This window comes from Lipotes vexillifer, unplaced genomic scaffold (genome assembly GCF_000442215.2).
Source record: "Lipotes vexillifer unplaced genomic scaffold, Lipotes_vexillifer_v1.1 scaffold459, whole genome shotgun sequence".
Classification (NCBI taxonomy): Eukaryota; Metazoa; Chordata; class Mammalia; order Artiodactyla; family Lipotidae; genus Lipotes; species Lipotes vexillifer.
Genome location: NW_006769874.1, coordinates 1,277,589 through 1,291,946, shown reverse-complemented (window position 1 = coordinate 1,291,946; position 14,358 = coordinate 1,277,589). Strand labels below are relative to the sequence as shown.

At 50.6% G+C, this 14,358-nt stretch overlaps 1 protein-coding gene across 1 annotated transcript; it reads right to left on the bottom strand.

Moving 5' to 3' along the window:
- Positions 1-10,318: 10,318 nt before the first annotated feature.
- Positions 10,319-11,431, bottom strand: CCR6 (C-C motif chemokine receptor 6). Its single transcript, XM_007445917.1, has one exon. The coding sequence runs from the start codon at positions 11,429-11,431 to the stop codon at positions 10,319-10,321; it is 1,113 nt and encodes a 370-aa protein (XP_007445979.1).
- Positions 11,432-14,358: the final 2,927 nt, after the last annotated feature.

Here is a 14,358-nt window from a genome sequence, read left to right as displayed (position 1 = left end):
CCCCCAAACCCGCCCCTCCTCCCAGGGCCGCTCCGGGCCCCAGGCTGGGCTGTCAGGGGACACGATGGAAGCTTCTATCCGAGGTCCAGCCCCTGACAGGCAGCACAGGATCTGCTTTCCACATTTTCATTCAAGTGGGACGGTTTGCCCAATGGGCCACTTTGAACGGACCAGACAACAGTCTTCGTTCTGTGACATTTTACGTTACATCCTCAGCAGTTTCTTGGTCCTGTAAAGGGAGATCACGGCAGGAGATTGTGCTCCAGAGGATTCCTGTTGATCCTAGATGCCCAGGCAGCCCTGGCAGACGGAGATTCAGAGAGGGGAGGACACAGATCTGTGTGCAGTGGACGGGGGGAGAGAGAGCGAGGAAGGGAGGGGGTATCGGGCCCACACCTCAGGGGACCTGCACAACCGCTGCCCCGGTCACCCGGCTGTGCACTGCGCCATCACTGCAGCAATCTGACAGCCCTGGGAGGCAGCTCTCCAGTCTGCTGCTGCGTCTGGATGGTTAAATCATTCTCCATCTCAGAATTCTTCAACAGCTGCCCAAGGGCTGCGTTCAGCCCACAGAAGGCTTTTGATTGACTCACAAGTTATTGTTAATGGCTTTATATTATACGTAGTTAAAAAAAAACCCCAAGACTCTACCTTTTTAAAAGTTCAGATTTTCAGCTCTTCTTGAAAAGTGGCAGATCCGCCAGCCCTGGGCGCACACTCCCCCGGCATTGGTGGGGCTGGAGCCCCACTCCTCGGGTGGGTTTCACCTACCAGTCCCTGCGTCTCGGCTGGTGTGTGTCCTTCCTGGTCCCAGCGAGCGTTTACGCCGTCGTAGACCCTGATCTACACCTCACTGCGTTTCAAACGCAGTTTTCAGTTTCCCCTCCTCGGTAAGTGTGATGGTTAATTGTCTGTGTCCGCTTGGCCAGACAGTGGTGCCCGGCCACTCATCAGACACAAACCCAGTTGTTGCGAGAAGGTGCCTGTGGACGAGGTCAGTGTCGTGAGCAAAGGAGATCCCCCCACATAACGTGGTGGGACTCGTCCAATCAGGAGAAGGCCTTAGAGACAGAGCCCCGAGGTTTCCCAGAGAAGGAGGAATTCTGCCCCCAGACCAAACACAGAAACCCGCCGGAGCTTGCAGCCCTGTGAGCTTCAGCCTTGTCACCCTCACAGACGTCGGAGTCAATTCCTTTAAAAAATCCCTGGACCTGTGCACACACCTGTGTCTGCTACCTGCTCTGTTCCTCAGGAAGCAGAGCTGTCCTCCACTCTTGCTGTCTGCCTTCCCATTTAGCAGAGGCAGCGATTTCAGTGGTGGCTGCCAGTGCAGATCTTCAAAAGATTTGCATTTATCGCTTTATTTCTGTTTCCATCACCCCCAGTCTCTCTCACTCACATCTCTTCACGCTCTTAATTTCAGGCTTCACCTGGGCCTCTGTCCGCTTCTCATCCAGAGTGTCCTCCTGTCCTTTGACGCCCTCGTTTCTCCCCCGACACACTTCAGACCCCTGCCTCCAGCTTTTCTCTACAATCTTCTTGTGCCTGCGCTGGCGACAGTCCAGAGACCCCAGAGCTCATGCATTTGGTTTCTGTTCAACATGAAACTGAATGGTTCTTGGTTAGGTTCAGCCTATATCGGATCCGGCTGTATGTTTGTACAGCCCTGTTAAACATGAATGTTCAGCGCAGAAGGTAGGTTTGTTTCTGACCCCTGGACAAAAGCTCAAACTGCTCTGTTATCTATACATTCGTATGACACCTTTTTTCATTTAGCGAGAAAAAAGCAGCCAGGTCTCACAAAATCCTAACCCCATCCAGCACCTGTATGAAATGCAATCACCGGTCCTGAACTACAAGTTTTTGTCAGTTAAAACTCAACAAAGGTATATTTCATAATAGCAATTATCCCCAAATTAAAACTACAGGCAAAAGAAACCTTCTTTAATCCTGAACAGGAAACTGGCCATTCTAGAGAAAATAAATGTGTTTCAGGGAAATAATTCCTCCAGGCAGCCACGAGCTCTGGCTAGGGGGAGACTCCGATGCACTGTTTTTGTTTCTAAATGTGAATTTCAACGTCGAGCGGGAGCAGTTCCTGAAGCCTTTAATGACTCACTTTTCTCATTTTTACCAGAATTCTGATGCAATCATACTTCTATTATGTAAGACTCCAGTCCAGCTGCATAATAACAAGCCTGTTATTCTTATTAACAAGCCTGGGACTCTCCTGTGATTGTATTATTTTACCCACAACACATTAAAAGCATTTACAGCTTTAATTTATGGCTAAAACATTTAGTTTGATTCCCAACACCAGCGTCCTAAAATCTGAAGAGCTGGCTGCCTAGAAAAATGCATTGGCTATTACTTTTGCCAGTACAAAGGTAAACACTGTTAAGATAAAGGAAGAAAACAATAAAAACGAGGTAGCAAAATTACCTGGAAAGTTACCATAGTTACCTAGAGACCATGGTAACTTAGCAGTGGCAATACTTGAAAATTAAATTCCCAACCTGACATTTAAGGGGTGTGGGGGGGTGTGTGATGGGAGGAGACTGAGAAAAGTGAACAGATGCACCAGCAGAGAGGCAGACAAAGGGACTCTGCGTCCTCAGTGGGCAAGTGATGGAAGGGGCGTCCAGTGGATTCTGACCAGAGGACTCACAGGCTCTCTGCCCTTTCACACTGGACAGCAGCTTGAGTGCAGGTGGGAAGGGGCTTCCTGGGCGCTGGTGACAGGCGGATGCTCCCCTCCTGGTCCTGCCCAGCTGCTTGGTAGCCATGGTGGCCATCACCAGCCTGGAGAGACCTCGGGGCCGAAGTTCCTGGCAAGTGTCCGGCTGGTGTCTCTTCCTCAGCTGTGAGACATCGACAGATTCCTTCAGCCCCGAGGGTGGGCGCACAGGGTATGAAAGTCACCAGGTGAGGGTGCAGGAAGCCCAGCTCTGACTTAACAGGAGGGTCGTCATAATTCCCACACAGCGGGCTCTGCGTCTGCTCTTCTGGGTCTGCTGTCCCACCTCCACACTCAGCCTGGGTCCCACGGGGCCTGCGACTTGCACCCTCTTGCCCAGACAAATCGGAACAGCAATGCTGGCATTTCAGGTGGGACCAAAGTATTTATGGAGAGCAAAGCTAGGAACCAAGTGCCAACGACAGGCCAGGCTTTCTAGGCAGAGGGTGCGGACTTGAAAAAATGGCCCCCTGACCACAGGGCCGCCCCTGGGGACCTTCTGCCGTTTGAACAGAAGAATGTGTGATTTTTACACAGCGCAGTGGAATCAGAGCTGCAGCCCAGCCTCAGAGGTCAGGGAGAGTCGGGCAGAAAAGGTACTTGAGTATGAAAGTGTTAAGGACTGTGTCTTCCTCTGTGTGTTAATTAGACAAACACGCTTTGGGTGTGGAACCATATACTATAGACACTGGCCGTCACTGGTGAGACAGACACGATCCTGCCCTAACGCCGGCTCGTCTAGAGTTGGATACAGACTCTAAGAAGTGAAATACATAGAACAAACGGAGGAAGGAATGTGTGAGAGGCTAGGAGGCCACCAAGACGATGCAGAGTTACAAGACAGCGTGGGGACCCACCCGGGTCAGGGAGAGACGTCAGGAAGGCCTCACCAAGAAGGGCACCTTCCAAGGAAGCCTGGCGGGATGAGCAAGCGTGATCCGTGCCCAAAGAGGAGCGTCCAGGCGGAGAGGACAGTGCCAAGGAGGGAAGGCATGGCCTTGGGAGGAAGGGGGCCAAGCTCTGGCTGGGACCCTGGGCGTGAGAGGGGCCTGAGGTGGGTAGGGGGCAATGGGGCCCAGGATGTCAGGCCTAGCAGGGGGCAGTCAGGATTGTCTTCTAACTGCAAAGTCAGCGACTGAAAGGGGTTAAGCAGGGAACTGAGAGGATGCACTTTGGGTTTACAAATCCACTCAGGCTGCAGTGTGAAGGCAGAAAGGAGGGTGAGAAGACAGGCCATCGTGCTACTGCAATGGTCTGTGTGAAAGAAGATGTGGTGGGATGAGGGGCAGTGGGCCCCGCTATGCAGAGATGTGCTGGGAGACAGAGCTGGCGGGCCTGGGGACAGCCTGGAACGGGGGCTCTCCAGGGAGTGGGCTTGGTAAACACAGTGCGCAGAGGCAACAGTAATCAAAAAGAGAAAGACAGGGCAAATCAGCTCTCTGGGAAAGACGGAGCACTCGTCAAGTTCAGTGTGGAATTCGAGGCCCGGTGGAGGTATCTGGCGGGCACATCCAAGAGACAGGTCTGCCTGCGAGCCCAGAACCTTAGGGAAAGTTCCAGACTTGTCATCAGCATGTGGCGGGGGGTGGGGTGCGGTTCTCCGGAAATCCAGGGGTGGGAGGTGGCCTGGGTGGGGGGCACGGGGGGAGGGAGAGAGTCCAGTCGGAGCAGCTCCGCGTCGCGGGGGCGGGTAGAGCAGGAGGGGCCCCCACCGCAGCAGAGAGGATGAGCCCCGGGAGAGAACGCCCCCAGCCAGGACACGTTTGGAGATGCTGCTGAGAGACAGGTGGCCCCTGGGTCTGAGGAGATGGCCACCAAGGTCATGAACGTCTCCAGAACTGCCACCCCGCAGCCCCTGCTCCCCAGATCTGGTGGGTCAGTGGAGGGTCTCTGCGTGGTGGCAGAGACCTGACCTTAGAATTCAGATCTGCAGGTGACCGAGGACAGCTCGTTGGGAAGGCTTTCCCCAAAGGCGAGGCTGTCAGCAGCCTTTGATGGGGGGTCTCCAGTGCGGCCACCCCTCCTCGCCCATCACTCACACCGGCAGACCAGATGCAGGGACATCTCACCTGGAGCCCCTATGACCGCAGCCTGCGTCCAGCAGGTGGCGGCAGCACCCCGTCCAGGAGGCCAGTGGGCAGCGCATCTCCGGTGAAGGACCCTTGTAAGGACTCCTTTACAGCGTCTCATAGATGCGCTTGTTCACTACTAGCGTGGAGAGATGTGCTGGGTCATCGCCTACATGCTCAGCTCAGAAAAAGGACCCCCAGGTGTCCTTTGTAAATTCAAATTCTTAAATTCAAGGAGCCAGTTAATCTTTCAAAATGAGGCGGAGAAATAAAACTTTCTCATTAAAATATTAACCCTGATTCCAAACACGGTACTTGGGCAATTCAGACTGACCAGGTTATCACAAAGGTGGGGAGGGAGGCCACTCCTGGGCGGAGGGGGCTGGACCGACCCCTATTCTCAGAGACCCTGGCCAAGACCATCCCCACTTCTTGTGCTCTGTTCTTTCTACTGCAACTTGAACGTTTCTTTAAAATTTGCAACCTTTGCTCTTTTTTTTGAAGTGAGTGGTACAGCTGCCCTTCCTTCCCTTGAAGTTCATTTTCCCACCGTCTCCCCTCCCCTCCCACAGAGTAACAGTCCATGGTGACAGAACTGTGGTGTATTCACTGTTATTACACGTGTGTGGACACGTAGCCGCCCAGCGGGAGACATTTCTCCAACTTTCTTTCACCTTGTTGTAACCACATGACTAAGTTGAGGCCAATAGGTTGGGAGAAGTGATTCCCACAACTTTCAGATTGTGCCCTTAAAGGAAAGGCCACCTGCCTCCCCCTTTTCCTCTTTCTGTTGCCTGGGGTGAAAATGTGAAAGAGGGAGTTACAGCAGCCCCCTTGCACCATGAAGACAGACTGAAGTTGAGGACAACAGCATCCTGCTAGTGTCCTGGATTGTCTACCTGGACTCTAATACAAGAGAGAAATAAACCAAGGGATTAGAAAAGATACAGCTCCTACTGCTAGCTCTCTCGTAGATTTTCCTAAATAAAACATCAGGAAAATTAGTATATTAGCAAATGCAACTCAAGCAAGAACGTAAGAAAGCAATCTGGCAATTTGCAGTGAGTGTGGCGGGTGTACATACTGAATCATAAAATGTGAAAATAAGTCACGGCTGCTCGTTCTGAGCTCTGGTTCCACAGCCTCCCCGCGTGTAAAGTCCCTGAGCAAAAAGACAGCATATGTACCTCTGGCTCCCACAGGGCAGTGAGCTCCACAACCGAGGACCTGAACTCGGTGAGGGCTGCAGCGATTCGAACGGTCTTCCCGCAGTTGTGAGGGAGGATACGGGCTGCTCTAGGAATCGGATGAGATAACAGAGGCCTCTGAAGTCTCGAGCCAGGAGTGCCCTGTTCATACAAATGGGTGGGCGAAGGGGGTCCCACCCCACCCCCCGACACCGTCACAGCTGCCTTCTGAGGCCACAGCTGCTGCCCACCACCTTGAGGCCCCCAAGAGAAGAGGGTGCTCTCGACATCAAGTACAGAAGTGGCCCAAGTTTGGGGAAATTCCCACTGCACTGAAGAGCTGGAGGGTGAAGCAGGGGGGGCAGGAGAAGCCCCCCTCCCCCAAGGGGCATGGAGGGCAGCAGACTGGCCAGTAGAGATCCTCAGAGGAGGGCCATCTGCTGTGGGAGCGTCAGCGCTCAGTTACTGTGCGGGCTGAACAGGCAGGTGTGGCTGACCAGCACCACAGGTCCGTTGTCATCCTCATTTTATGGGGATATGCACCTGAAAACTGAAAACCTGAACTGGGAATGGCTACCTGGAACCCACCTCACCAGAAAGGGGGACACCACCCGGAAATGAATTCTCACGTGTTTGAAATTAACTCGAATATGAAAAGCTGCTCTGCCTTTAGAAACCTAGTTGTTATGGGCTAGTTGGACTTGTGTCCCCCCAAATTAACACGTTGGTGCCCTGACCCCTATTCCTCAGAACGGGACTGTATTTGGAGAGAGGGCCTTAAAGCGTTGTTAAGTTAAAACGATACCATCAGGGTGAGCCCTAATCCCATGTGACTGGTGTCCCTGTAAGAAGGGGAGGTCAGGACACACACACTCCCCCAACAGAGGGACGACTGTGTGAGGACACAGGGAGAAGACGGCTATCTGCAAGCCACGGGGAGAGGGCTGGGGCGAAACCAGCCCTGCCCATACCTGGATCTCAGACCAGACGGGGAGATAGAAACGTCAGTTGTTTGAGCAGCCTGGTCTGTGATATTTGGTTACGGCAGCCCTCCCAAAGTGATACACCAGTAGGCTCTAAGCATACACACTGTATTCATTTAGACCACATTCTGTGTCCTCATACCTCCCGAACCCTGGAATTTGCACACACTATCAGAAATCTTAAAAGGATTCAAAAATATTGTGCTTTCCTGGCTTCACTTAAAAGCTAGGCTATCTGTCCTCAGAAGCAAATCAATATACAATTTGCAAGATAATACCTCCGTGCCTGAATTTTTCACCTTCGCTGAGATATACATATAGTAAAATCTCAGTTATCCAGAAATAATTGACCGAGACCGCGTCTCAACTACTTTGTAACAGGAACCAAGAAAAATTATCCCCTGGTCAGCACATAGATGTGATTATACATAAACACACACACATGCATATGCAATAAATTACACATGTGCATATGATTAATGTATTAATAACAGCCTGGCGGGCACGAACCCACTGTCCCTATTCATACACAGTCCTGACAAGTGTAGACAGATGATCCCCAAACACAGTGGAACAATGTTTGCAAAGAGTCAGAGGAGGGACGAAAGGCACACACTTAAGGTCCAGTCAGAGGCTGACAGTGAGAGAAGATACGAGAAATAGATGAAAAGGAGACCCGGGAACCGTTAAAGAACAGTCCGGAGCCCTTTAATGTAGGAGCAGAGACCCCGGTAGCCCCGGGTCCCCGGGGGCGTCGGCCTCTGCAGCGCCAAACGGCTGTTAATGCACCTGTTCTGATGCCCAAGGCAGCACGAAAATAGCATGCCATTTAATGAAATAAGATGTGTAGCATATTTTAGAAACACCTTTATTCATTATGGCTGAAATCTGAAAAGGGTTATTGCATAAAGAAGCAAGTTTCACTCCTCTGGAGACTGAGATGCAGAAGACCTTGATTCCAGCTTCGCCGAGTCAGCATGATGTTTCTGTGCCGGTTTTGAAACACGCTCTCACGCATCTCATCAGTGCTCTGGTCAAACCGAAAGAAGCATCTGAGTAACGCCTCCTCTGCTTTGATTTCTGAAGTCACACGCTAACGGGTTTGAAGGACATGGGACTCCTGAACACCAGCGTCTCCCAGTCGGAGCGCTGAGACTGAAAGACAATTTCTACCTCACCCACGGAACAGTTTTATTTTGCAAAAAGCCAAAACCATGTGTTAAAAATACAGGCTTTGGATCTTAAGAGATCATGTTGAGTTTCATGTAGAGATGTAGCTGAAGCTTGTAAGAACAAGAGAAAATTTCAGATAACACATTAAATACACATCAGTATCTTTGCAGCTCATGTCAGGACTTTTCTAATAAGCATTGGTGGGGTTTTTTGTTTGCTTGTTTTGTTTTGTTTTGTTTTGTTTGGCCACGCCTCAAGGCTTGTGGGATCTTAGTTCCCCGACCAGGGATCGAATCTGGGCCCTCAGCAGTGAAAGCACAGAGTGCTAACCACTGGACAGCCAGGGAATTCCCGTGTTTGTGTTTTTGTAAGATGGGTTGATGCTTTTCCACTTAGGTTCATATATTTACAAAGCACTTTCAGAACTTGAGTTCTATGAACTTTTGACGCAGTCAAAGAGATTTGTTGAAAACTGATTCCATAGTTAAGTTCAGACTTTAGGTAAAACCACTTTACTGCAGCAGAAGCCAACGTGATCCAAGCTCTCTGAGAAGCTACTTTGAAGCTCGTCACAGCCAGAGTCCCCTCCACACACATCTTTCTTCAACTCCATGATGGAAATGAACAAAAGTTCTTTCATTGTTGTCTCAGTAAAGTTTCCTGGTTCTTTTTAAAAAAGTACTCTATTTATTTATTTATTTTTTTTGAAAGCAAACTATCATGAGTCATTTATTTAAGTGTTGTGTGGACCATCACATGAAAATAACTGGAGTCTTTCAACACCCCATGACACACAGGAATAGCAAGTCAGACATACGGATCTGACAGGATATGACACAACCCTTACAAACTCTCACTACAGAAGGATGGACACACGGTGTAATTAACCAAGGAGCCAAATGAATACAAACAGCCAGGAAACCTCACCTGTAAATCAAATGAATACAAAATAAAACAAAATGTGGTTATTCTCCTATCAGATTAAGCCAAGCTTCTGTAAGAAAAGTCTTCAAAATGTCTATACCCTTTTGATCCAACAACTCTCTTTCTAAGAATTTAACCAAAAGAAACAGTCAGAGATACAGGTAAGGATACACGTCAGAGCAGAAGTAACTCTATTTATAAAAAAAAAAAAAAAAAAAAAAACACATTTAAACGACTAACTCTTTAAACTACGCTATGAGCTCCAATTTTACTGTGTTCTGTTAAACCAAGAATTATTAAGCCCCTTCTGTATGCTAAACGCATGCAGCCTGATGGATTTTTAGAGGAGAATTTCCAGTCACAGAGGGAAATGAAGCAAACCTACACTTCCTGACGGCCTGTCACGACCTCAACTGCCTTATCCACCGTGACAAGTGTCACTACTACTTATGCAGCCACCTCTTCTGTCTCTGAGCTTGTTTCTCTTCTGCTTTTTTATGAGCTCATGCTTGAGAAATGAGAAAAAGCTCACACTTTTTCACAGGGAAATGAGATAAAGCTCAGCCAGCCCATTTTGCTATTATGATACCAACAGTAACCATCGCGACGGAAAAACGTTTAACCTTCTGCCTAAAATGAGTTACAGGAGGGCTTTCGTTTGTTTTTTTCCATTTTTGTTTTCTGTTTGTTTGTTTTGTTTTTTGCGGTACGCGGGCCTCTCACTGCTGTGGCCTCTCCCGTTGCGGAGCACAGGCTCCGGACGCGCAGGCTCAGCGGCCGTGGCTCACGGGCCCAGCCGCTCCGCGGCACGCGGGATCCTCCCGGACCGGGGCACGAACCCGTGTCCCCTGCGTCGGCAGGCGGACTCTCAACCACTGCGCCACCAGGGAAGCCCATCAGTTTTGGTTTTTTAAGCCATGGGATGTTTTGCGATGACCAGAAGAAATTGTGGTCTAGGGCTGCTTCATGAATATTCCTGAAAGTGTTCACGTTTGTCAGCAATTCATTTTCATTCAGCATTTCCCAAAGCCTGTTTTGCAGAATGCCAGCCATCGGGGACGGGGGCACAGAGCATCCCCGTCAAGTGAGTTTGGGGGATGCTGCCCGTCGGTGCCTGCTATAGCACCCCGAGCGCGTGCAGCCCTGATCTTGGAGGAAAGACCCCGCTCGCTTTGGCTTCATGTCCACACGCCCCGTGCGTTTTTGTCCCGTCCGCCGGCCCATCCGCGCCGAGCCTGGGGGGCGTCACACGGTGAAGGAGGACTGGCCGTCGCTGTCCGCGGTCTCGCTGTTCTGCCGGGAGGTGAGGGTGTCCGCGTGCAGCCGGGAGCACGAGAAGCCCGGCGACTTCTGCCTCCTCTTCACGCACCACAGGTCCTTCGCGATCTTCAGGAAGTAGCTTCTAAACTTCTGACCGACGAAGGCATAGAGCACCGGGTTGAGGCAGCAGTGCAGGAAAGCCAGGACCTCGGTGACGTTCCTGGTGTAGCCCAGCAGCCTCTCGCTGCTGCACGAGCGGTCCGTCCTGCCCAGGTTGACGGCGGTCACGAGCAGCACCATGTTATGTGGGATCTGGCAGGCCAGAAAGACGAGGACCACGGCTATGATCACGCGGATGGCTCTGTGCCTTTTGGAATTCTGAGCTTGAATTAAGGTCTTGACAATAAACATGTAGCAAAATATCATAAACACCAGCGGGATGAAGAAGCCGAACAGGAGCTGCAGTCCCAGCATCAGCAGCTTCCACCGGATTGGCTCGGAGACGGTGTGGTACCTGGGCTCGCAGACGTCGCTGCCTTGCAGCTTGTATTTCTGGTTGAACATGAAGGTCGAGCTGGAGATGAAGATCGACACCACCCACACGACCAAACAGATCATCCTGTGGTGGGCCAAGGCTCTGGACCGGAGCTGGAAGGACTTGGTGGCCTGCACGATGGCGATATAGCGGTCCAGGCTGATACAGGTCAGGAGCAGCATCCCACAGTTAAAGTTGATGGCGTAGATGCCCCGGGTCAGTTTGCACATGACGTTGCTGAAAATCCACTCGCCAGTAGCGTGGTTGACGGCCCAGAACGGGAGGGTAAGGACGAAGAGAATATCTGCGATGGCCATGTTCAAGAGATAAACGTCTGTCATAGACTTGGCTTTCTTATAAAAAGCAAAGGTGACCACCACCAAAATATTGCCCAGGAGGCCAGAGACACATATCAAGGAGTAAGCGAGTGGCACAAATAGCCCAGAGAACTTTCTGACCTCCTGCAAGGAACACAGAAAGCTATCAACATCGAGTAAGTAATCTGAACTATTAGCCAACCCAAAATAATCCTCATTTGCATCGTAGATGTAGGTGGAATTCATGGGTTCCTGGAAGGTGAACAAAGATAGAGTTAGCAGTAGTGTCATTTTCAAGGAGCACGATCGACCGAAATTATACTCCCAACCAAAATAAAAAAGATGCTCACCTCTCTCATGGTGGTGCTTGATCTGGGCAGAGAGTCCGGGTCTGGACTATTAGGGGAGTGGACTTTCAACTCCTCTGGCTCACAGCAGAGAGAATAGGAGAGAAGTGAGTCTAAGGAGGAAAGAAAGCAAAACGCATTACAGTTAAGTATTCTCAGACAGCCAGAGAATTAAGGAAATAGATTTCTTCCCATTTCAACACAAAGAGTGCACAGCACACTATTTTACACAGAAATATTCATTTAGAGCTGGTGTCAGCAACCTCTTTCTGTAAAAGGCCAGATGGTAAATATTTTAGGATCTTCAGGTCCTGTAGTCTCTGACACAGCTACTCAAATCTGCGGGTGCAGTGTGAAAGCAGCTACAGACAGCTACACAAATGAGTGGGCGGACCAGACATGGTGCCATGGGCTGTGATTTGCCCATCCCTGATCTAGAGCATAAAGAAGGGTGATATCAGCAAAACCACAGATCTGATCTGCAGAAACATCTCCTGCAAAATTCAAATTAACTACATTCACAAGATTCCACTGAACAAAACTCGTAGAAATGTAGATGTTGCTAGGAGTCCTATAGCCTGAAAATATTATATATAATATTAAAGGCTGGGTATATAGTTATGGTTTTATATATACGATCCTTAAAAGCCACAGATATGTCCAATGGACAGTCTAGCTAACAACCACTAATCTGCTGGGGCAAACACATCATAATCCTCAGAAACCAGAGTTTGGGAAGGAAGGTTCAGGTTGGCATGGTTAGGGAAGGCTCTGTGGACAGGCCCACTCTGGGTCCTTGGAGAACATGTCACCTGCAGGTGACCGGCTCTGGCTGAAAAGGAACACTGAGCGCTGCATGTCTGTGAAACGGTGTGACCAGCCTGGCCGGGTCAGCCTGACTACACTCCAAACAACCTTGATGGAGCATGTGACATGCTGGGAATGCCAAGAGGGGTGACACGGGGTCCAGGCTCGAGAAATTCACCAGGAGACTAAGAAAGGATGGAGCTGGAGTCTCAGCACGCAGGACTCTGAAATCTATCATTTGAAACAAACAGGAAGGAAAGAAGGATTCTTTGCTCTTGCCACACCCACTCATCTTTCTTTACTTGGTGGTGCTCATCATCCTGCTTTATTATCCAGCCCCAGCCCCACCCCCGACAAAATCCCTGCCCTGGAATCCTGATACTCCTGTGAAATGCACATTCACTCTCCCTCAGCTCCCCCCTTGCCATGTGGCCCAGCAAGGGTCAAGAAGACGGAGGAAAAACAGAAATGCAGGCCTCGGAGGCTCAGACAGGAAGGAGAAAAGCGTCCCATAACCCATCTACCTGTGCCAAGTCAGTCCCCACCTCCACAGTCAACACTAACACCTGGGGGAAGGATTCGGTAGATCACAGAGGTCACCCTGAAGGAGTTTTCTGAACATACTTCTTGTATCTTTTGATTCTCCCGCTGTTGCTTTCCAATCACAGATCAGGTGGCCTGAACCCACTCCTTCCCTGACGCCTGGACACTGAGTGTTCGCTGCGGCTCCGGTCCCTGCTCTGGACACGGGACTGCAGGGAGGCTGGGCTCCCCTCTGCACTTTTGCAATTGCCTGCAAGTGTACGGTTCTAATGGGTGCTTCAGAGTATGCAGAACACGCATAATGCAGAGCTTCTGTGCTGCAAAAGCATATTGAGGAAGCAGACACGTCGATCAGATTATCAGATTAAACGTATCAATCAAAACTCAAGGGCTTCCCTGGTGGCGCAGTGGTTGAGAGTCCGCCTGCCGATGCAGGGGACGCGGGTTCGTGTCCCGGTCCGGGAGGATCCCACATGCCGCGGAGCGGCTGGGCCCGTGAGCCATGGCCGCTGAGCCTGCGCGTCCGGAGCCTGTGCTCCGCAACGGGAGAGGCCACAACAGTGAGAGGTCTGCGTACCGGAAAAAAAAAAAACTCAAGACTTGTGCTTCCAGCCATGATGGATTAACAGAGACCAAATGCACCTTACCGCATTAAACAACCAAGAAAGCCTATAAAATGCATTAAATCACAGTTTACAGACATCACAGGACTATGGTCCCCGACAGGAGACCAGTGAAGTGGGCAATGGTCTGAGCTCTGCGAAGCCCCCAGCTCTCAAGGGGAGCAGTTCCCAGGTGCAGAGCAGAGGGGGTAACCCAGAGAATGGCCCTCTTGCTGAGTTGAGGAGACCAGGACCAGAATTCAGGGAGGCCGGGCGGCTGAGAGAGAAGGCCCTTCACACAGAAAAACGAGGAGACCAGCAGAGTGGTGTCCTTAAGAGGAAACGACGCGCGACTGGGGAAAGAACCACCAGAAAGGATGGGCAGCGGGGCTGGCAGTGCTCTCCCAGGCTGGAAATAGCTCTCCCATGGCCAGATCGCTGTTGCAACAGAAATGAGTTGATAGCCTCCCTCACGTTAAACTTTATTCTTTTAGCCCATCCGGCCACTCTCTCCCACAGATTTTTTTTTTTTTTTTCTTTTTCTTCTTGCTTAACTGCCATTTGAAAGTGATTGCTTTCTGGTTAGAACTGAGCTATGCATCTGGCGTTTACTTCCTGGAGAAAACGCTCCCTACCAGCCCCTCCCTTTGTGAGCCTCTTCTTCATTCCAGAAAGAAGGTCATGGCACGATAGCCTCAAGGACCACCAGAGCCCATCCTGGGACCACCTGACGCCAGCTTTGATGGTTCTGAAACTTTCCTGATGTCAAGAAGGTGCTGCTTGCACCCTTGTCTGCTGCCCGATTTCCCACCCGGGACTATAGAGCCTTTCCTGCTCTCAAGGGAGGGCACGTCTGGAGGGCACGAGCCCACTG

Excerpts from the sequence above, each read along its gene's own strand:
- CCR6 (XM_007445917.1), bottom strand. The coding sequence starts at position 11,431 with ATGAATTCCACCTACATCTACGATGCAAATGAGGATTATTTTGGGTTG.